Raw genomic sequence first — 24,389 nt, forward strand, 5'->3', positions numbered from 1 at the left:
TAGTTGTCAATCTTTTTAAATAGCAGTTCGGAAGACTAATTTAAACGTATTTCAAACGTAGAATTGTTTGTCTAATTGAAAGTGAATTGAAATGAATTAGGGATGGCAATCAGTCAACCGTCCGAAAAAATGGCGGATTCTCCGAGGATTCCGGATTCTTATTTTTGGCGGATTCCAGATTCGGATTCCGGAAGTAATATTTTAAGAGGCTTTTATAAAAAAAAATTTAAAATTTAAGTGCTACATATGTCCTAAAAAATTAATGTTCTTGGTGTTCTCTAAAATTCATTTCCGAGAATCGAACCAGATTTTCAAAGATATTATATATAATGATGATAATCTTTGCCTTCAAAAAGGGGGAGTTGAAAGAAAAACTCAAGACGCTAATTTTAGCCTACCAATTAAGAATCCGAATCCGCTAATAAAAAACCGGATTCCGGATTCGAATTCAAAAATTGGCCAAAAATTGGGCGGATTCCGGATTCGGATTGCCAACCCTAAAATGAATGTTTATAAAGGCATTACAAACCTTTGGCTTTAACTAAATTGAATTTGATTTGAATTCAACAAAATGACAGATTCCCCAGAAACAAATTCCTCTAAAAGATTTTATCTGATATGAATTCTATGGACCTATCCCTATAACAATAATCTTACCTAATTCTGACACCAGCACGGCTAGTGATGATTTCATCGGCAACATAGCAGTTAGCTCCTACGCTATTTCTAACCATTGAGAGGCCAGCTACTACGCTTATACCCTAAAATATAAATAGATAGTTAGATATATACATAAAACATAGCTGGAAGGAAAGGGCAATGTATATTATAAAGTTAGAACATGAAAGTATAGGGACAAATGAGATCCATCACCATTCCTAACCATTGAGGGGCCAGCCACCACGCTTATACCCTGAAATATATATAAATAAATATTCAATACCTAGTCAGTTAGTAAGTCTTAGATAGAGAAAGATGGATAGATGTACAATGTCTTCAACATTATATAAGATACACTCAGGGTATTAGCCTACAAGTAGTATAAAGTAGTCAAAACCGTCTTAAAGGCATGTCAGACAGAAAGCCGAATGAACATTTATAATAAAGAGTAGGTAGCTTTGCTACTAAAAATAAGTCTATTAATAGGAACAAAGAAACTTAAAATATTATTTAGGTAGGTAATTTAAAGTGAGCAGACACTTCGGCAAATATATCAAATTATCAGAACATCATATCAATAAATCTTTAAATATATATGTATAACCAGACAATTATCTGGATCCCTCTGTTAGGGACCTTTTTCGTCTGCTAGCAAATTATTTTGGGCTCTTTTGTAGCGACTGGGCTGTGTTAATATTCACGACGCTATGGGTTTATTTTCAAAGTGGGCACATGGCCCTTGGGGTGGGTAAATACAGTTATTTACCCACCCCCTCTATTGTTTGTTTTACTTTGATATCATATCACTACAACAGAACAAAGTGATCATTTTCTTAACTAAGGGGGGGGAAGGGGTTTAATGCAACCATCTCGTAATCAGTGAGCAAATGGCACTTAGAATTCTAATATCCATCTGAAATTTTGCATGAGTAATCCTTGGTAGGTCTATTTTCCCTAAATCGAACAAAAAGTTGAAAAAGTAATGGCTAACGGCTGGCGGCTCAGACGTTTTGCCATTTTTTGTATCTATATAGGGTAACGTGGGGTAAATGCGGTAGGGGGGTCTAATTCCGGTCACTCGACCAACTTTTTTAAAACCGTTTTTTAACGGTGTTCTAAACGTTTGCGAGAGATCTTCAGAAAAGCAAAGTTGTAGTTTATTGCCTATACTTTCATTTCTTACTTCAGCAAATTTTTGTCAGATCACTCCTTCTATGATTTTTTTGCCCTCAAAAAGTTGCAAAAAATTTGCAAAAAAAAATTTGCAAAATAGGCCATGTTCAACCTAAAATTGTGAAAAAATGGTAAGTCCTATTGACCCGCGGGTTTTTGTAAAATGAAAGATATGGCATTCATTTATCGTTTGCAATTGGAGGCGTTGTTCTAACTTGATTTTTTCATAATTTTTTTTTCGTCTCAAAAATATGGTCAATTCCGGTCACTTTTTTTACTTTTTTTTTATTACTATATTTATAAATATATTATACCCTAACTTTTTTTTCAGGTGATCTGGAAGCATGAACAACCCCAATGCATGACAAAGGCTTTAACCTTCCCTTGCCTGTTGTTAGATGTACATTATTAGTCATTTTACTACTTGTATTATGTCATGTTTTGTTGCTTAAGCTTTTCAAATTGTAAAGACATTTAAAATTTTTCAGACACATTTTTATAGTAATAGGAAGAGTATATCACCCAAAGGAACGCCTTAAATATTTGCCTGAAGATGTATCAGCTGCATTGGCTCATGTAAGAAGGGGTATGTCTAATAGAAAGACCGCTAGAAGATTTTAAATTCCATATGAAACTCTTGCATCTTTTTCGTATAAGAGGGTGTTCGCGATTTTTGCGCGGTTTGGATTTTTTATGTCAAATCGGCTAGGATTAAGCTAGAAAGGTGTTTAAGGTGTCTATAGAAAGCTCTTTGCATGTCCTAACAAAAACTCCCCAGGATATGGGTTCTATCTCCAAGATTTAGAGTACATATTCAAAATTTTGCATTTTCAAAATTCCTGTTGCATAAAATGTGTTGAAATATTAGAGTTAGACCCCATATCATTTCGAGTTAATTGTCAGGCATGTAATTTTGCATCTTTAGACACCTTAACCACCCTTGTAGGTCAATCCTAGCCAATTTGAGACAAGAAAAATTGTATCAAAAACTGCTGTCAAAACTGGCAGGATTTTTAAAATTAAAAATTTTTTGGGAAAAAATCACTTTTTTCAAGAAATTCCAAGACCTGCGAATCAGAAATTGCCTCTAATTTATGTATAAAGCTTAAAAAAACCTAATCATATAATAAAAAGTATGATTTTTTTTTAAAAGTTTGCATGAAAAAAATTGATGTTTTTTTTTGCGATTTTACCGACTTTTTTAAAATGGGGAAAATGTTGTCAAAAAATTGTCTGATCTGCATGCGACTAGTACTGTTAGAAAGCTAATGACCTCAGCTTTCTACTCATAGTTTAATATTTAAAAAAAAAATATTTTAAGGGGGTGTTCCACCCCCCCAAAGTCAACTGACCGGAATAGCCCCACCGGTGGGGTTATTCCGGTATAGGCCAACCGCCGCCCTTTAAACCGATTTTTGACCGACTTCTAGTTGCGAGATCTTAATGGGACCAAGACAGGCTTCTTCGTTATTGCCATATCGTTCATTTGCACTCTTAAAAACCGGAAAAAGTTTTTGGGAAGTACGTTTTTTTTTAAGTTGAAGAAAAAAATTGACCGGAATTACCCCACGTTACCCTAGTGGAAATTAGTCACGAAACCTATCTCCACATAATACTCTTTGCTACTCCAAAACGCTATCAAACGGTTCTAGACGGTAGCTGTTGGTACTAGAAGTTTTAAAAATGGTTATTGCTATCATTTAACATGAATTAAACCAAAAATATGTTTTAAAAAGTTGATTCCTACGTAATTGATGATGGATTTACCCTGAAAATAGGCAAAAGACGGCTAAACGGCTGAGCCGCCAGCCGTTACTTTTCCAACTTTTTGTTCAATTTAGGGAAAATAGACCTACCAAGGATTACTTATGCAAAAGTTCAGATCAAAATTCGAATTCTAAGTGTAATTTGCTCACTGATTACGAGATGGTTGCATTAAACCCCCCCCCCCCCTTTAAGGAATTACTAATAGATATAGAACATACGTGGATAATATGACAGGGGAAAAATTGTCGTCAATTTTGGTTGCTAACATGGACATTAATTATTGCTCAGTTTGTTCATCCAGTATTAAAGGAGGGGATGGGCTAAATAGGGGTGATGCGGGGATTGATCGTTTTTTTAGTCTTCTTCAAATTTCCATTCATTAGTGTAGATGATAATCTGGTTTAAGATCTGAGTATTAAGTAATATTAAATCCATTGTATTACTTATGTTTCTTTTTAAAAATATGAAACAGTGTTAGCATGTCATAATAAACGGAGGTGAATTCACACCATAATTAGCATACATAATCCAGAGATTAATTTCTCTTCAGCTGTCAACAACTATAAACAAACTTCTTATTTGGTGGAAGTTTTTTAAAACAACATTTTCTTAATAAGAAGCAAATCTATTTTTTTACTGGGGTATTCCGTAGGGGTTTGTCTATCCTAAAAGTAAAAAAGCACGCTTGCATTAGATTCTTATCATTAGCTCTTATCAATATGGTATTTAGTCTTATTGCAAATAAAAACCCTATGTGGATGTGAATAAACACCATCTTATAAAACAATATAAATAAAGAATGATTTCTAAAGTCTATAAATAGCAGGGTTGGCATACCGGGCGGGCGGTTTTTGGCGGGCAGTTTTAGGCGGGCGGTTTTGGGCCGCCCTTTATCGGTTCTTTTGGGCACCCGTTTTGGGGGGTGAAAAAAAGAGGAAGTGTGAAAAAAGAGGGGGTGGGCGGAGCCTATATTTTGGGTGATATTAACCAGGAATTATATATATTAGTAAGCTTTTTTTGTATCTAGAGAAAGATTTCGCTAACCGCTGAACCGATATGGTTCTCCTTTCCAGTGGAGCTTTTATAGGTCCTGAAATTGTTTTAGGCTAATTTATAACCTTTTTCTATGCTTTTTACGACATTTGCCCAAAAGGGTGCCAACGAAAAAAGTGCCCGATATGCCTGATAAATAGCAGTAAAATAAGAGCACAGTTAAAAGAACCCTTTTGATTTGATGACATTAAATGACATATGGATTGACCCGACCCATAAAAATAAAGACACCCAACACAAATCCCTTAACACTTAACTTTTCTGCTAGTCAATTTACTTAAATAATCAAAGAATCTTAAAGGGGGGGGGGGAGGGTAATACAACCATCTCGTAATCAATGCGCAAATGGCACTTAGAATTCGAATTTAGTTACGAAACTTGAAATGAGTAGGTAATCCTTGGAAGGTTTATTTTCACAAAATCTAACAAAAAAATGGAAAAGTAATGGCTAACAGCTGGCGGCTCAGAAGTTTAGTCGTTTACCCGGCAACATGAAGTTTACCGTAGGTTTGAATAGCTGGACGGACTTGAAGCCGGCAACGTGAAGTTTACCTTAGGTTTGAATAGTTGGACAGACTTCATGAAGCCGGCAACAGCTGCAGCTCCGCACTTATCTCTAAAAAAAATGCTCGTAATTTTGTTTGTTTATTCCCAATTTTATCAATCAAGCTATTTAAAAAGAGAAAATTAATTTATGAAACCTATGAACTTAAATTTTTTCTAACAATTTTTTTTATCAGTCAATTAGGTATTTTGTTATCAATGTATTAAATTAAGTCAGTCTGTAAATGAATCAAGTAGTCTATCTGTTTTCCATAAAACTATATCTATCCATCATGCTTAGTAGTACTTTTCTTTCAGACAATTTATTTTTCCAACAGACTTTCAGCTTTTTCAATCTTTCTAAAAATACCCGTGGATTTATCATTAACAATAGTTAAAGATAAACATTTCAATATATCAAACTATCAATCAACATCAATTTTATTCCAATCAATCCAAATATCTATCTATCAATTCAATCAATGAACCTATCAATCATTTTCCAATCATTTATAAACAATAAATGAATTCATACCTGGACATACCAGCCATGACACCACCGGCCTTGATATCAGCTCCACCAGTATCGTAGGTGATGCCCTTACCAACAAGGTACACTGTCTTCTTTACCTCACCTAAGATAGAAGATGGGTTATAGGTAAATAAATGCCATGGTTACCTCTTTATAAATAATAGGGATAAAAACATACATAACATCCATAATTAAAGAAGCACTAAAAATTAGGGTTGGGCCGGATATCCGGTGTGGCCGGATATCCGGCCATTTTCAATATCCGGCCGGATACCGGATATTGAAACTATCCGGCCGGATATCCGGCTCAATAATTTTTTATACTTTACACCAAAAATCTCTGCTTTTTAAAATTTTAAATGGCTATAATTTTCTTATTATTGAAGCTAGAAGAACATTTTTTCTGAATAAGTTTAACTTTATGTTTTATATAAGATTTCTGAAGAAATTTTTTTTACTACTTTAATATCTGGTAATTTGGCCGGTTATCCGGCCGGATATCTTGTAATTTGGCCGGATTACCGGATATTTGCCGGATATCCGGTATCCGGCCAAAAAAGTATCCGGCCCAACCCTACTAAAAATCATAAATCATATGGAGATACGGCACACTGATTTAAACAACAAAGCAAGAACAAATCTGGTGGAGAAAACAAAACCCGAAACCTTACAAATTTACCTAATTTTTAAACATTCAAATATTTTCATGACTAATAGACCGACCGACGGACCAAATAATGATAATCTGATAGCTCGTTGCTATTCGGAATCTTAAAAAAAATATCAGCAGTCAATATTGAATAGCAGCCGAGAAAATCTTATTTTATCCATAGCATTACGGACTAACCGACAGCCATTGTGATTTATAGAGTACCTTCGCTACTATGAAAAGTTCTAATACTGGTTAAATTCATACCTTCAGGTTTGTAGGTCAACCAAATCAAACGGCCATCATGCCTAGAACAAGGAAAGCTTCAAATTAAAGAATTTAAAAAATTCATACAAATATTTATCACACTTAGTGAAAGAATGTTGGTATTATCACATTCAAAATAAATGCTTTAATAAGCACTAGTCTCTCATTGGACATGAAATGACGTCCAATAAGAAAAAGGAATAGAAATATTTGAAAGAAAATTATTTTTTTCAAAATTGATTCTTAGGATTTTGGAAGGATAAATATATGGGAAAGAAAATTATTTTTTTAAATTTATTTCTAGTCATAAAATAATATATATTATTTTTTTTCAATTCTAGTGTCAACCAATAAGAAATAGGCATGCTATTATAAAAGTTAGGAATAAAAATTATTATAATTTGTCAATTCCTTTTTTCAGAGTATGAAATGAGAATAAATTTTCCAACATTATTATTGATTTCTAATTTAACATTTCATACAGTAGGTAATATTTATTTCAACATTTTTTTGTCATTCAAAATCAAGTGTCATAAAAATAATAATATTTAACATATAAACGAAATTTTTAAAATAATTTTGTTTTCTTTATTTGTTGAAGATTTAAGCCCAAGCTTTTTCTGAGGGGGGAGACCCCCCTCGACCCCCCCCCCCCCTGACGCTCTCTTTTTTATAACTTTTATTATTTCTGTACATTATTAAATAATTAAAAAATTGTAAAAAAAATTCCAACATGATCTTTAAATTTTAAATACAAAGATATTTTTTCCAATATGATATGTTAAATTTAAATACAAGAATAATTTTGTACTGTGTAATAGAAGAAATAATAAATGCTGTACATTAGAGTGGCTTGATTTTCAATGATTTTCTAATTTTAAATGTGCTACATACACTTTCTGTCTGAACATCATATAAAGGACCAAAAAATGAAAAGTAAATATTTTTGATAATGGGGAGGCTCGCTGATGCATGTAAACTTTTAGGAAGACACTTGTGGGGAGAATTTTTTTTTTTTTTTTGGGGGGGGGAATAAATTTTTTTTCTTTCAACGTATAGCTTTATGCACCTTCCCAACTTTGTCTTGAAGAGTAGAATAAGAATAAAAAATCTGCTTTTAAAACTATTGATCCTAACAAGAAAAATCCATAAATAACTTTCAAAACCAAGAGATTTTCATTTAATTTAAGATTTTTTATGCTTGGATGAATATTTTTTAAAACCAATTTGATATTCTTATTTTACTCAACAAGACAAATTCAAAAAGATGCATAAAGCAATACTTTGAAAGAAAAAAAGTTGCACCTCCAGAATAAACTTCTACAATTTTTTAATGCATGGGCACACCTTCCCCCACATTTCACCTCAAGGACTAAATCATTTTTTTATACTTAGGTTTCTTATATGACGTTTAAACTGTAAATGTTAATTACAAATTCAATGTCCAAAATTGATCCACTCTACTGTACATTATTATTATTTAATATTTGATGTGGGTATAAACATTAGACAGAGATGGTCAATCTGACCCCATTTTTTTCTTAAAATGAAACATTTCCTTTCACTTTTTGTTGTATATGAAATACAGCCCTATAGGCAACATTATTTGCAATGAAATTTTGCAATGATATAATTTTTAGAAAGCTAACTTTATTATAAGAAATTAAATTATTTATAACTAACTTTTCATATGTTGTGTCATATGCTTCACATTATATGATGGAAGAAATATTTTCTTTAAATATTTCACCAAAGAAAGCTTTAACCTAAGATATTCAACAATTTATAGCTGACTCATAATGTAAATAAAATGCCCTAGTGCTGTCTCTAGGTTATCTCTATTGTATAAATGACTGTACAAAAGAGGAGGAGAGAGAGAAGGAAATAGACAGGGTCGATGACAAATTAATGCCACGCTGTATCACGGGATGGGGGCGTGATTGAAATGTGTAGTATACTCCTTTGATTAAACTCAATTTACGGGTTTTTATATAATTGCAACGTAGTTATAAGACTTTTGGTAGCAATAAATTGAGACGTTGGGTATCCCTCTAACTGAACCGATTTTTGATTAGTCAACGGTCTAAATTTGTCTCGGCCAGGATATGATTAAAAGTCTAAATCGGCCAAGGAATAGCCGAGTACAATATTTTTAAACTTAAAAAATTCAAAATAAAGAGCTAAATGATTTATTGCGTCTTTCTCTTTTTATCGACAGACGCACTTGGATATATTATTTTCATAATTAATTATATGTATTTCCCATGTTAACGTCACCTTATGTGTAAATTTGGTGAGCTATATATTGAGTAGCGTTGTTAAGTTAGGATGGAAGAATTTTGTAATGAAAGCAAAAGTGGGGTAGAGGATAAGGGATGGGGTAAAACGGGTTATCATAATGTTTTATTTTCTTGACTTTAAGTTAAACTCTATCAATAGACAGAGAAGTAAGGTAGGGGGGAGGGGGAAGAAATAAAGAGAAAAAATAGACAGAGATATTCATTCTTAACCCTTAGATGATGTAAATTTTTTGATAGACTTACTTTTTTGAATTTAACAAAAAGATAAAGAGTGAGACAAAACGAAGTATCATATTTTATTAATATTGCTTATACAAGAAAGGTCATTCAAAATTATTTCACCAATATTAAGGTCAAGTGACAAAAATTTAAATTTCCACCTACTTCGCCCCCACAGGGGACATCAGTAGAAGGAAAATTCAAATTTTGATCACATGACCAAAATTGTTGAAATAATTTTAATATCCTTTCTAGCATTCACAATATTACGAAAATATGATAAATAACTATTATCAGATTAAAAAAGTAGGTATATTTACTTCATATTAAAAGAAAAGACTTATGTTTCTATTTAAACATGTATGGAAGTGTGCTTAATATTATATTGTTATTGAAACTTCACAACCTGACAGCTAGCAGCTCTGTTGGCAGCTGCCATGCAAGTATATTTACCTGGGAACTATGCTGGCAGCTCTGTTGACAGCGACCATGCAAGGATATTTACCTGGGAACTGTGTTGGCAGCTCTATTGACAGCTGCCATGCAAGGATATTTACGAGAACTGTGCTGGCAGTTATGTTGACAGCTGCCTTGCAAGGATATTTATTTTTGGAAACTGTGCTTGCTGTTCTGTTGACAGCTGCCATACAAGAATGTTTAACTGGGAACTGTGCTGGCAGCTCTATTGACAGCTGCCATGCAAGGATATTTACGAGAACTGTGCTGGCAGCTCTATTTACAGCTGCTGTGCAAGGATATTTACGAGAACTGTGCTGGCAGCTCTATTTACAGCTGCTGTGCAAGGATATTTACCTGGAAACTGTACTGGCAGCTCTGTTGACATATTCCATGCAAGCATATTTACCTGGGAACTGTGCTGGCAGCTCTGTTGACAGCTGCCATGCAGGGATACTCCTTCTCAAGATGATCCTGCCCTTTCTCTATCTGAAAAAAAAGAATTAAGCTAGTTTAACCACACTTTTCATAGTAGCGAAGCTACTCATTAAAATTTTAATTGTATGTATGAACGACTGTCTCTTATGACACAATGTTAAAGTACTAAATTGTTAATTAATTTTTTGTTATTCTACTACCTATATGTTCCAAAATTTTTTCAATTTCCTTTTTCTTTTCTTTCATGCAAATTATTGTTAAATTCTATTGCTGCGCTTACTAAGAAAATAATAGTACTTATTATGCAAATCATTACGGTAGTTAAAAAAAGCATTCTCTAATTTTGGTGTTCCTTTTAAATCTAATTCAAGGCTATTGGTTGATTATTATTGCAGAAAAATCCCAAATTAAGCTTATAATCTATACTTAAAAATTTACTTCACCCCCTCTACAGGTAATAAAAAAATAAAATGTAAAACAAAACTAGGGCGCAAGCAATTGAAAATATTTAAAAGTATTAATACAAAGAAAAAAGACAGATTGAGGAGTGTGCTTTACATCAACAAATATGAATTGGAAACTACCAATAATTTTATTTTCCTGACAAGAGTAATTGACACAAGTGCACTGCTTGGTGTCAATTTGTCACAAATATGAATATTTTTGTAAGAACATGACCCTTAGCTCCTCTCCGACATTCCTTTTTTTAAAACAAGGACGATTATGTCCAGTAAAAAAACTAATCTATACTATAAAGTTTATAATACAAAGTAGAACGATGTCTATCTGTTTGTTTGTCTGTCTGTATGTTTGTAGCGAAGGATCTCGCTAACCGCACAACTGATCGGGTTCTTCTTTACATGGTAGTTTCTCATCCCCGGGAAGGTTTATAACTATTTTCTTAGGGGGTGGGACACCCCCAACCCCCCCAAAAAATGAAAAATACCCACCCCCCCAAAAAAAATCTTTTTAAAAATAAAATTAAAATATTGGGGTCGACTACCCCCCCCCCCCCAAAAAAAAAAAATTACCCCCCCAAATTTATTTCTTTATTTTTCTTTCAAATCTAAAATACGAAAAATCGGTTTGATCAAACCTCTTGGGACAAAGCCCCTAGATACAAAGAAAATGAAGTAGTGGGTTTCATGGTATTTTCACAGTAGGTTTTCTCCTATTTCTAGCCACTGATGAAGGCTCTAACCCTGCGGGGCTGTATCAACATTTACCTAAACTGTAATAACCTATCAAAGGATACAATGAAAATACAACGAAACCCGATACTTAGTTTTCTTTCTATGATCCGAAACTTTAAATAACAAGAATTAAGCTTCTATTTTGTTAGCTTTGCTTCTTATTGCTGTTTTCATCCTTGTTTTTTTACCTCTTCCTTTCAATATAGTGACAAAATGAAAATTTGACATTTAAGAAATGTTCAATTGACACTTAACTTGAGTTGAGAATCTTTAAAGCTTTCAAAAAAATGAAACAAATTTTTAAAGATAATAAAAGAAAAATTAAAGAACAAATAGGAAATCTACTAAAAATGAAATAAAAGAAGAACTTGTTATAAGTCAGATTAGGTTAGTTAAGGGTTTTAAATTTTTGTTTAGGAGGGGGGGAGGGGATGATAGTCTACATATACTTATCCAAATTAAATAAAGAAACAAAACCATGTCTAAAAGGGTCAAATACCATTCTTAGGTCTAAGTTACAAGTAGAATTTTAATCCTATTATATAAAGTAAGAAGGTTTTTTTTGTCTGTAGCTTAAGATTTCGATCACTACTGAACTGATTGAGTTCTTCATTTTATGGAAGCTTCCTATAGGTCCCTGGATGGTTTTAGGCTAGTTTATATTAAAGTACAACAACATAATAGCGAATCTCAACAAATTCCAACACCTATAAAATAAAGCTCTTTATTATTGAAGTTAAAGAATATTATAAAGGGGTTTTACGTACTTAGTAACCCATCAGAACTAGATTTTTGACACTTAACATTAAATAAAACCAACTTTTTATTAATATTATTCTCCAATAGCATTATATTTTCTCTTCCAAATATGTGGAAATATTTTAAGTTTGATTTAAAACTTTTTTTCACAACTTTTTATTGCAAAGTACACATTTAATTCAAATTTCTGAAGGAAAAAGTATTCAAATAGGAAGTTTCATGAAAAGTGTTTAATGAACAAAACTACTCAACTATAAATTCAGCAATACCTATGTTTTAATGGATGTTTAAATTTTTTTAAAATTAGGTAGGAGGCGGAGCCGCAACAAAATCAAACGGCTCCGCACCACTGATTATAAGGATAGTTTTAGATAGGGTTGGCAATCCGAATCCGGAATCCGCCCAATTTTTAGCCAGTTTTGGAAACCGTTATTTAATAGCGGATTCGGATTCTTAATTTGTAAGCTAAAATTAGCGTCTTTGAGTTTTTTTCTTTTAACTCCCCCTTTTTGAAGGCAAAGACTATCATCATTACATATAATATCTTTTAAAATCTGGTTCGATTCTCGGAAGTAAATTATAGAGAACACCTAGAATATTAATTTTTAGGAAATATGTAGCAAAAATCTTTTAAATTTTTAAAAAAGCCTTTTAAAATATTGCTAGAATCCGCCAAAAATAAGAACCCGGAATCCGCGGAAATCCGCCTTTTTTTGGACGGATTCTTGTAAGAATCCGAATCCGGTCCAAAAATTTGGCAGATTGCCATCCCTAGTTATAGATTAGCAGTGCAACTAAACCCTAATACATATATATATAATATTTCCTTGTAAAAAAAAGAAAGAATGACAAGATAAAAGGCTTAGCTAAGTAAACTAATGTTATGGTGTTTATTTCTTACAACAAAAAAGTTACATTAAGAATCATCAACAATAACATTCCCCTTTTCTATCATAAAAGTCCTTCAAGCATTGAATATAAAACGTTTTGTTCCTTTATACAAATGAAGTTATATTCGGTACTAAAATTTCAAAAACATGTTAAAGTAACGAAGCTACTCGATTTTTCAAAATGTCCGTCCGTCCGTCCGTCTGTACGAAACTGTAAAAAAAAATTATCTAATCAGCCTGTCTATCGGTCATGCTGCAAACTACCTTACATCCTATTTCTCAAAGTACTAATTTTTTTTTTAATTGAAGCTTTGTTTCAGTCTCTTTATAAGGAAGCTTCACATAGGTCAAGGGATGTTTTTGGCTATTATATTTTTAATTTTCATCACTGGGATACTTTAGAATATTTTATCTGTCCCCTTCCTACTCCTTTGAATACAAAGCCCCTAGATGCTAGTATTTTACATAAAATAATTTCGTAATTTATACTGAACAACTTCCTTATAACTATCTTTGTCCGTTTATCCAGCCATAATTTTTATACTTAGTCTCTTATGGATGTTGTCATCCTTGTTATAACATATTATATCTTTCCAAGACCAAAAAACTACGCAAATTAAATTTTTTTTCAGTTTAAAGGAACACCTATATTTACTAATGTAGCCACGTAATTAGTTCCTTACTAACCAAAATAAATGATTTCTAAGCATAGAGAGTATAACTGTACATTTACATCAGCTATAACCAGGCAGTATAAATATTGTTTAGTTAATTTACAATCCTTATTTCCCCCCTAAAATATTTACTAGCTACCAAAGCAGGATTTCACAAGGCTTAGAGAATAAGAGATTAATATCCACTAGTAGTGGATTAGAGCAGGTTCTGAGCCATACTGAAAAATCATTTATCATATCATATTATAGATTATTTTTCATGAATAATAGTATAACAAGGATGACAACATCCATAAGTAGCGAAGCACAAAATTTCGTGGATGGGACTGACGGGAAATTTAATTTTGATATCTTTAACTGAAAAAATTTTGAAAATCGATTAATAAACACCAAAGATATGGGGGGAAATGTAAAAAATATAAAAATAGCCAAAAACCTGCAAAAAGGCAGTCTGACCGTCATTGTTGATTTCTTCAATTGAGCGGAAATTTAATTTTGATATCTTTAACTGAAAAAATTTTGAAAATCGGTCCATAAACACCAAAGATATGGGGGAAAATGTAAATATAAAAATAGCCAAAAATCTGCAAAAAGGCAGTCTGACCGTCATTGTTGTTTTCTTCAAACGAAGGGAAATTTAATTTTGATATCTTTAACTGAAAAAAGTTTGAAAATCGGACCATAAACACCAAAGATATGGGGGAAAATGTAAAAAATATAAAAATAGCCAAAAAAAACTTCAAAAAGGCAGTCTGACCGTCATTGTTGTTTTCTTCAAACGACGGAAAATTTAATTTTGATATATCTAACTGAAAAAATTTTGAAAATCGGACCATAAACACCAAAGATATGAGGAAAAATGTGGAAAATAAAAAAATAGCCTAAACCTGCTAAAAAGCCGTCTGACCGCCATTGATGTTTTATAGTTAATTGTGCTCCTTATTGATGGGAATGTTGTCAAAAAATTTCAGCTTTCTATCTTTTATAGGAGCTGAGTAAATCCCATTTCCCCCATAGCGTTACGGACTGACGGACGGACGGACAAAGTGAATTATAGAGTAGCTTCGCTACTAAAAATAAACAACAATTTAAATGGCTCAAGCCTTCGGGCCCTCAGGGCCAACTAAACTGGAATTAATCTTATATTTTTTATCTTGCTATCCGAGGAAAGCTGTCTAAAAAGCTGTCATAAAACATTCAAATTTCAATAAATGTAGAATAATAAAGTAAATGCTTCTACTAAAAAGAAAAACCTTGATGCACAAAAGGGTTAAAAAATAAAGTTTTTTATTTAAAGTTGAATTAAAAGGTTCAGGGCTGTTTCTCAAGACAATGGTCGTAATTTATCTCTTTATGTGACTCTAAACTTCATAGTGCAATTTTTAATTCATAATTAATATTTAATAATAATTACAAAACTACGTTGTGGAGAATGATATTTTTCTCTTAAATTATGTAGATATTGAATTTAAGAAAAAATGGAAACGGACTTAGAAATAAGGTATAACCAACAAGCGAAATAATTCTAAAATGATATTTGGGGGGCATATGTAGAGGTCGTTAATTCTACTATGGGTTGCCCCCCAACGACAGCTGAAATTACGTATAGGTTTCGTGAATTTTTTTTGAATCAATTTCGTTTTTGGTATAAGCTGCAACGGACTATCTTGAACAAATGTGATAATATGAAAATTATCTTTCTAGAACCAACTTTGTAAAAGTATGAATTTGTAATAAAATTCAATTTTCGGCGCATCAAATATTTATCACAAGTTATTATGAGCGCAGCAACTCTATTCTATTTTCTGTAGGTACTTAGTGTTATGCTAGAAAATAAAACCCGTTTTTTTGGTCAAACCAAACATATCAATCAATTTCCAGTAATTAAACCGATTAATATCGGCTAGATTAGAAACGGTTCTGAGTCATAATAAAAATCAAATTGCCTAAAGAATTTATTTTCTCGTATTCATTCGAATCCGGTGGATAGGAACCGGTTCTCATCCATACGAAAAAACTATGTCTAGCATCGTATTATATCCATAAGATTAAAACCAGTTTTTTTAGCCGGTGCCTCCGGCACCTCGGGGCTAAAAAAACTAGTTTTAATCTTATAATTGTACATTCTATATCCGCGGAAAGCCGTTTATAATACGATACGAGAAATAACTATTCTCGTATTCATTCGAATCCGGTGGATAAGAAGAACCGGTTCTCATCCATACAAAAAAAACTATGTCTAGCATCATATTATATCCAGCTTACTACGAATATAAAAAATGTACAATCATAAGATTTCGTCCTTCGGGGCCAAGAAAAGTAGAAAAAATCTTCTAATTATACATTTTACTATCTGCGAAAAGCTGTCTATAATACGACGCAAATAATAACTACCTACTTATTAATTGCTAAAACTTAAAAATACATATTTTCAGAATACATTCACTTTTTAAAATGCGTATTATTGAAAATATTATCAAATGCAAAATTATACATGTTACACAAGGAGGGATATTTAATCTGAAGACTATTATTTCTCCCCCCCCCCCCCACTTACAATTTTGGTTTTGAAAAGAAACATTTTTTTCTAGAGGCGATTTCTCTTTTAAAGTTAATGGTACCACCCTCCTCCAAATAAAGTTTAAACCTTAACAAGCTATCCTGTACTGGAGAACCATATCAGTTTAACGACAATAGAGATCCTTCGTTACATAATGACAGACAGATATCCTGTTACTTTAATAAATGGATAACATAAACCCCGAACAAACATAATATGCAAATCTGAATTTTCAAAATAGCAGCTTTATCATTCATTTAGGATGATTTTACAATAAATATGAAATGTAGATGCCTCTTTTGGTTACAAAATTCCACTGTTATTTTTTTATTAATCAGCACCAATAAAGCACAAGATTTTGAGGACGATGACCTTTCAGATGCTCCTGTTGGTGGTGATGGTGAGCCAAATGTTATCTAAGTACATGCCCATTACAACAACTTGTCTATTAACCTATGTACCATTTTTTTGTAGTCATAGCAGCCTCCAATGGAGCCTTCTGACAAGAAATATAACCATCTTCTAAAAACTACAGTATTCACCTTATTAATTGAAGTAAATAAAATTGCAATTCTTTTCTTTTTTAATAATGCTGGGCTGGAGGCTGCTATGACTACAAAAATTGGATCATAGTTTAATATATAAGTTGTCATCATGGACATGCACTTTGATAACATTTGGCGCACCATCACCACCATTACGGGCATCTTAAAGGTCATCATCCTCAAAATCAAGATTTTAGAATAGATTTTTTCAACACACCAAAAAACATTTTTGTATAATTTTCAGGGTAATTTTTATCTTTAACATGTATTTAGGTTCATCCATAAGACTGGGGGTCAGCAGCTGTCCTCTAAAGTGATAGGGATCGAATTTATTTTTTTCAAACATTTCTTATTTAGAAAAATCATTAATTTCTACTCTACACTATATTTCATAATAATTAATGCATATATCCCTTAAAAAAAATTTCATTTTATCAGAATCAATCTTTAAAAGAAGAGAAAAGTGCCCAAAAACCTTTTTTTTATTGCTTTGTTTTGGATTTGCATATTATGTTTGGTCACCAGTATTTCCCCCAAATGCTGTTTTTGAGATCTTGTGCTTTATTGGTGCTGATTAATAAAAAAATAACAGTGGAATTTTGTAACCAAAAGAGGCATCTACATTTCATATTTATTGTAAGTCATCCTAAATGAATAATAAAGCTGCTATTTTGAAAATTCAGATTTGCATAATATGTTTGTTCGGGGTTTATTTTGCACAACGTTATGTTTGAATCAAAATATTTCTTGCGTTAAGACATCCCTCTCTCTGAGTACTGAGCTGGATCTTTAAATCATTTTAGTGGTGAGCCAGATCGGGGTGAGCCAAATTTCAGCCAATCACAGCGCGGCATTTCATAAAATGCTGAGCTCTCATTGGTGGAAAGTTGGCTCACCCCGATCTGGCTCACCACTAAAATGATTTAAAGATCCAGCTCTGTAAACAATTTCTTAGAATTCATATTATTTTATGGTATACTCAAGAATTCTTCAAATTTCAGTCAAGATTAAATGGAATGCAAAATGAACATGTCATACAGGGAAAGATTAATGGTATTTAAATTAACCACTCCCGCTATAAAGATCACAGTTTTAAATGATTGAAAGAGAAGAAATAGCAAATTGTCTTTCATCTATTTTTGGGTTAAACTTTAACTTTGGGAAAGACTAGTTTTTGTCTCTTTGTTCTATCCATTTTTCTCTGATTAGTATTATGAATAGGATGCAGTTAAAACACTATAAAAAACATTTTTTCATATGAACATTTGAAATTGAGGAGGAGGGGCGGGGGTTAGTTTTTACTTTTCCATGTATTTCATTTGTTTGTATACCTTTGGTCATTTAAAATTTTGTTATCTTTGGTAGAGGGTAGCCCCACTGGGTTGGGGAACCACAGGATTGGTCTCCGCAGGGCTTAAGACACAATGAGAAAAAAATACCCTACCTTGATATCAATTCCAGAGTCCTTAAATGCCTCCCTGACATACTCCTCAACTCTTGGGGGAGCCATCCTCTCGGGGTCGGAACCTCCAATATCCCTAAAAATAATTTTCTCGTATTTATTCAAAACCAATTTAATTTAATATCCAGTGGATTAGAACCGGTTCTCATCCATACGAAAAAAAACTGTCTAGCATCGTATTATATCATTATCCAGTTTTCTACGAATATAAAAATATACATTCATAAAATTAAGGCCAGTTTTTTTAATACGATGCGAGAAATAACTGTTATGCTATTATACCTAGTATAAAAGGTTATTTTTAAAAGCGAAGCTTCTGATTTATTCAATATGTCCGCCTTTCTTTATGTTGTAAACGTGAATTTCTCAGCTGCTGTTTAAGACAGACAAATGAAGTCCCATATACTTGGGTTTGTAGGTCTCGTAAGTATGTTGGTCATGCCACAAAAGACATAAATATTCATATAAGGTTTCGTAATTTTCATATTTAGAATCTGTTTCCCATTCTTTTCCTATGATCACTGAATGTCTACTACATATCTCACTTTGTTCGTTAGTCAATCCATGAACTTGTTTTTTAATTGATGTTGTTAAAGTACCTTAACGATTAAGATTTGTATAATTTCTCCTTTCTTGATTATCCTTATAGTAACAGGAAGTCTAACTGTCTTTGTGTATGTTTGTACCGAAGGGTCTCGCTAACTGCCGAACCGATTAGATTCAAAATTACAGGGTAGCTTCTAATAAGTCCTGGGAAGGTTTATAATTATTTCAATAATAAGAATTATCGCCCATAGAAAAAAAATCTAAAATACATAAAATTTAGATGTCAAAATCAACCCCCACTCCCCCTCAAGTGCCCCTAGAGGCCTCTATAGGCGTAACCGCTAGTATGGGACATAATAACAAACTACCTGGCAACAATTCTGCCCTGCTCGACCTTAGCGGCATAGTCCAGAGTGGCCTGGTCACCTGCCCAGCCAAGAAGGTCAACCTTCTGAAATTAGAAAAAATTTAATTTTGCGGCTTGTTGGCAGCTGCGAATACATTTTCAGTTTTAAGCTGTCATTTATCTTTTATGTTTTTAGGCTTAGATTTGTATTTAAAAACTTATGAGGCTTGCAGGGGTGTATATTCTGCACAAGATTCATTTTGTCCCCCGGCTAAAACTTGTCACACCCCCCCACCCCATTTTTTTTGCCCAAGGAGGGGGGAAAATAAAAAAAATCAATGAAATACGTCTAGGAAAATGCAAAATAAGACGGGCTACTGCAGTTGATCGTATGTATCTAAAGAAGCGCGTGATCGACTATAAGTAACTTTAACACAGTCCCTGGTTTCAAACTCAAAGTTCACCATTCTAATCCTAATTGTGTAGGTATTACGTCTACAGAAAGGGTTGGTATTCTTAATATTAGGGGAGGGGGGGGGGGGGGGGTTAATGCAACCATCTCGTAATCAATGTATAAATGGCACTTAGAATTCGAATTTCGATCTGAAACTTTTCATGAGTAATCCTTGGTAGGCCTATTTTCCCTAAATCGAACAAAAAGTTGGAAAAGTAACCGCTAACGGCTGGCGGCTCAGCCGTTTAGCCATTTTTTGACTTATTTTCAAGACAAATCATCAGGAAACCTATCTCCACATAATATCCTTTGCTGCTCTAAAACGTTTTCAAACAGTTCTAGCCGGTAGTTACTGGTACTAGAAATCTAAAAATGTTTCTTTTTGCATCATTTCACATGATTTAAAGCAAAAATATGTTTCAAAAAGTTGATTCCTACGTAATTTATGACAGATTTGCCCTAAAAATAGCCAAAAAGCGGCTAAACGGCCGAGCCGTTAGCCGTTACTTTTTCAACTTTTTGTTCGATTTAGGAAAAATAGACCTACCAAGGATTACTCATGAAAAATTTCAGATCGAAATTCGAATTCTAAGTGCCATTTATACATTGATTACGAGATGGTTGCATTAACCCCCCCACCCCCTTGTTATACTGTCTAGTAATAGCTATGCTACTAACCTGAGCCTTCTCTTTGTTGGACTCCCTCATCTCCAAAGGAACATAGGTGGCAGCCATTCCTCCTAGCAGAGCACACAGACTTGCCTAAACAGATTGGTATATAATTAACACAGTTCTATAGTCATTAATAAAAAAACATAGTGGCAGCTATTCCTCCGAGTAGGGCACAAAGACTTGCCTAAATAGATTGGTGAATAATTAAAATATATCTATAGCCATTTAAAAAGAAAATAAGTGGCAGCATTCCTCCACGTAAAGTACACAAATTTACCTAAACAGATTGGTAAATAAGTTACGTAAAATAGTTCTAAAGCCATTTGAAAAGAACAATGGTTGCAGCCATTTCTCCCAGTAGAGCACACAGAATTGCCTAAATAGATTGGTGAATAATTAAAATAGTTCTATAGCCATTTAAAAAGAACATAGTGGCAGCCATTTCTCCACGTAAAGTACACAGAATTGCCTAAATAGATTGGTGAATAATTTAAAAAGTTCTATAGCCCTTTAAAAAGAACATAGGGGCAGCCATTCCTCCACGTAAAGTACACAAAGTTGCCTAAATAGATTGGTGAATAATTAAAATAGTTCTAAAGCCATTTAAAAAGAACAAAGGTTCCTGCCATTCCTTATAGTAGAACACACAAACTTGCCTAATTATATTAGTGAATAATAAAAACAGTATTATCACAATTTAAACTTGTAAATATTATAACAAAAGGTCCAAAAACATAAGAAATTATGGTTAAACACACCCACAAACGCAGTATAATTTCAGTGTGGCCACAACCAAAAAAATACTGATACTGTAGAAAAAAAAGGAAATACTGAAAATACTGAATCCTAAAATAAGAAAAAATACTGAAATACTGAACAAAAAAATACAAATACTGAATAAGTATTTTTTTATACGATTCCTCATTTCAAAATTTCATATATCATAGCTTTATTATTAGGGGGATATTTTAAAGATCTTTTAATTATGCCTCTTAGATTTACTTGCACCAATTAAGCAGAAAATGACTGATAAATATTTTAAATGATTACAAAACTTAAATACTTTTTAGTTGAGTTAAGAGCATGCTAAAAAACTTTACCTTCAATAATCAGTACTCACCTTAGATTATAAATTCTATTAATAGACAAAAAAATACTGTATAAAAGCGTCTCAAATATCTAAATAATTTATATTTGAGATGAAATTGAAAAAAAAATGTATATTACCATCATAGACGTCCAAGCTTTTTATTTTAGGGGGGGGGTAGAATTTTTTTTAAGGGGGGGGGGTAATTCGCTTTTGGGGGGGTAAAATGGCGCGCGAAGATTTTTTTTACCCCCCCCCAAAATTTTTACCCCGGGGGAAAATTTGCTTGGGAGGGGTAATTACCCCCCCTGAAATCTGTTGGCAGGGCTAAATTTTGTTTACTCCCCCCAAAATTTACCCCCCAGGGTAAAATTTTTTGGGGGGGTAATTTAAATTTTATTAAATATTTAGTATTAAAAATGCGCGCGAAGCAAATTGTTTGGGGGGGGGGGAAATGAAAAAAAATTCGTTTGAGGGGGGGGGGGGGGTAATCGCCACTTTACCCCCCCCCCCCTGGACGTCTATGATTACCATAAAAAAAGCAAAATTAATGTACAAAGTTATAGGGTAATTTAAAGGAAAGTAAAGTGAGGCGCGAAGCGCCGAAAAAAATCTGACATCAACTACTTGAAAAAACATCTTATTTATGCAAAATTTTTTGGAATTTAAGAAATAATGAAATTGAAAATACTGAATCATGAAAATTTCCAAAAACTGAAAAATACTGGATAAAATTTTCAAATACTGAATATTCAGTATTTACTGAAAATACTGAACCCCCAATTTCCAAATACTGAAGAATACTGAATATTTTCAGTGTACTGAAAAATGTGGCCACGCTGTAATTTTCCCGCCATTTTTCGGGGGAACAAAGGTAGAAGCGCTTTCTGTAAGTGTATGATAGATAGATGATAAGAATAAATTTCCCGCCATTTCTAAGTAACATGGTAGGTAGTAATTTTCTATGACACTGCGATTGTAAGAAAAAACCTAAGTACTTCCTAAAAATCTATGTTTATTTATCTTTAAAATAGAAAACTACCTACTCCTATGCTGCAATTTATGCAATACATCTATATATTTTTTTCATTTACGTAGTCGTACATAGGTTTGTTTTTATGTATCTATCTATTGCATTACCTCCTTAGAGTTTCCACAATAGGGCATGGAACCTTGGGCAACCAGCAAGGGGCTTTTGGCTCCTGTAACCCAATTAATTTCAAACTCAAATAGATTCTAGTTTTTGACCAATATTTTTTATCTCCCTTAAATTGTACCGTAATGTTAATAAAAATAAAGCAAATGATAGCACATACAGAAAAAAAACGACATTAGCTTAATTTTGCTTAATCCTCAGTTTATTTGTAAAATTATTCCTGCGGCCAGAGCACGTTTGACGCCAGCAAATCCGGCATCCGAGAACCTGCGCAGATCATCATAATCACGATCCACTGGTCCAGTGTTGGAGTACACAAGTCTCTACAAAAAAAATAGATATTTTTAATTGCTAACATTAAACTAACTGTTGACTTTAAATTAAAATCAATTCGAATAGATTGAATTCAGGGTTTTGCCTCAAAGTGCCTTGATGCACACAGAACCCAACCCCCTCCCCCTAATATTTTTAAAATCTAAAATATGGGGCGGGAGGATCTTTTCAGCTAAAGTACTTTTATGGACTATCAGACGGACATACCCTATTCAATAAGAAGCTGTCCTACTTATATGGGCTATTAACTCAATATTGAAAAGAAATCACATTAAAACAGATTGTTTACCTTAGCTGGAAGATCTACTGGAACAAGAGTGCATCCCTGAAAATAAATATACTTTAATTTGTGCATTTTAGACCTCATCAAGGCATTTGACTAGGTACTAGATTTAACAAGAAAACAGAGTGTCTTTATGTTAAGTTGCAAGGTTTTTTCCCTTAAAGCTGAAGATTTAAATAACTACTCACTCAAATACTTTAAATATTCAATATGAAATTTACTATTAAGTAAGTTTCACTCACATAGGTCCAAGGGTTTTAGAGCCTTCTTTTTACTTCTTTAAAAACATATCCTTTAGATGTAGTTTACAATAAGGCATAAACATTGAAACTTTTCTTATAATCTCTTTTAAGGTGCCATTAATGTTCATCTTCTTACAATTTAATCCTTATTATATTCATTGAATTTACAAAAATTCCAGCTGTTTTACAATCAACTGTTCTTGAGATTTCTGATGCTACGCTAATTTGGAACAAAATCATCCTTGGTAAACACAATTTATGGAATTTTTTATTAAAAAATAATAACTTTGTAAAATGAACTAAACTCGAATCACCCCCAACCTACTAAGAAAATTAAACCAGTAATAAAATAATGTTCAAAAATCAAGCTGTGACGTAGAATACAGGGATAGGTTGAAGGAAGAAAATTATCAATTAAAGATATCTTTGTACATTGATTTCATCTATGTGCAGGTTTATTATTTTGTCATCCAATAATCTAGTATTACTCGTGATATACAAATTAAATGTCGGTAAAAATTTGTTGCGAGCCTAATCTATACGCCCCAACGTTAGCAGCCTTAAAAATTCATAGATTTTTTTTGGAGATAATCGTTACAAGGAACATTTTACCGCGAACGGCACTAGATCCTATTTTTTTCTTCCATTTCCCTAACCCTGTACTACTAAACACTGACGTATCATATGCATGCTGAAAAAGCAGATATTTAATTTTGTCAAAATATTGGAGAAAACAGAGAAACAATTTTTGAATAAACTTTTTTATAAACTCACATCCTAAACATTTTGCCTTCAACTTTTTCGCCAGCTAAAGTTACAAATACATTTTTACTTTAATAAAAGCGAAGCATTTCTATAAGGGGGGGTTTAATGCAACCATCTCGTAATCAATGTATAAATGGCACTTAGAATTCGAATTTTGATCTGAAATTTTGCATGAGTAATCCTTGGTAGGTCTATTATCCCTAAATTGAACGAAAACTTGAAAAAGTAACAGCTAACGGCTTAGCCGTTTAGCCGTTTTTTTTTGCTATTTATAGGACAAATCTGACATAAATTACGTAGGAATAAACTGTTTGAAACATATTTTTGCTTTCAATCTTGTGAAATGATACAAAAACAAACATTTT

General features: G+C 32.8%; 1 protein-coding gene across 1 annotated transcript in view; it reads right to left on the bottom strand.

Moving 5' to 3' along the window:
* Window positions 1-24,389, bottom strand: part of Dip-B (Dipeptidase B) — a 72,393-nt gene that overhangs the window by 34,507 nt on the left and 13,497 nt on the right. Inside the window, exons 4-14 of the mRNA XM_080148919.1 lie at window positions 23,024-23,059; window positions 22,620-22,724; window positions 22,386-22,445; window positions 20,165-20,248; window positions 19,055-19,137; window positions 18,123-18,216; window positions 10,029-10,108; window positions 6,645-6,685; window positions 5,732-5,831; window positions 5,206-5,269; window positions 658-761 (exon numbers count right to left, since the gene is read on the bottom strand). Of these exons, the coding sequence (XP_080005045.1) occupies window positions 658-761; window positions 5,206-5,269; window positions 5,732-5,831; window positions 6,645-6,685; window positions 10,029-10,108; window positions 18,123-18,216; window positions 19,055-19,137; window positions 20,165-20,248; window positions 22,386-22,445; window positions 22,620-22,724; window positions 23,024-23,059 (851 nt within the window). The remainder of the gene's footprint in view (window positions 1-657; window positions 762-5,205; window positions 5,270-5,731; window positions 5,832-6,644; window positions 6,686-10,028; window positions 10,109-18,122; window positions 18,217-19,054; window positions 19,138-20,164; window positions 20,249-22,385; window positions 22,446-22,619; window positions 22,725-23,023; window positions 23,060-24,389) is intronic.

The sequence above is a fragment of the Acartia tonsa genome, chromosome 14 (genome assembly GCF_053477335.1).
Source record: "Acartia tonsa isolate MP-2025a chromosome 14, ASM5347733v1, whole genome shotgun sequence".
In the NCBI taxonomy this organism is placed as follows: domain Eukaryota; kingdom Metazoa; phylum Arthropoda; class Copepoda; order Calanoida; family Acartiidae; genus Acartia; species Acartia tonsa.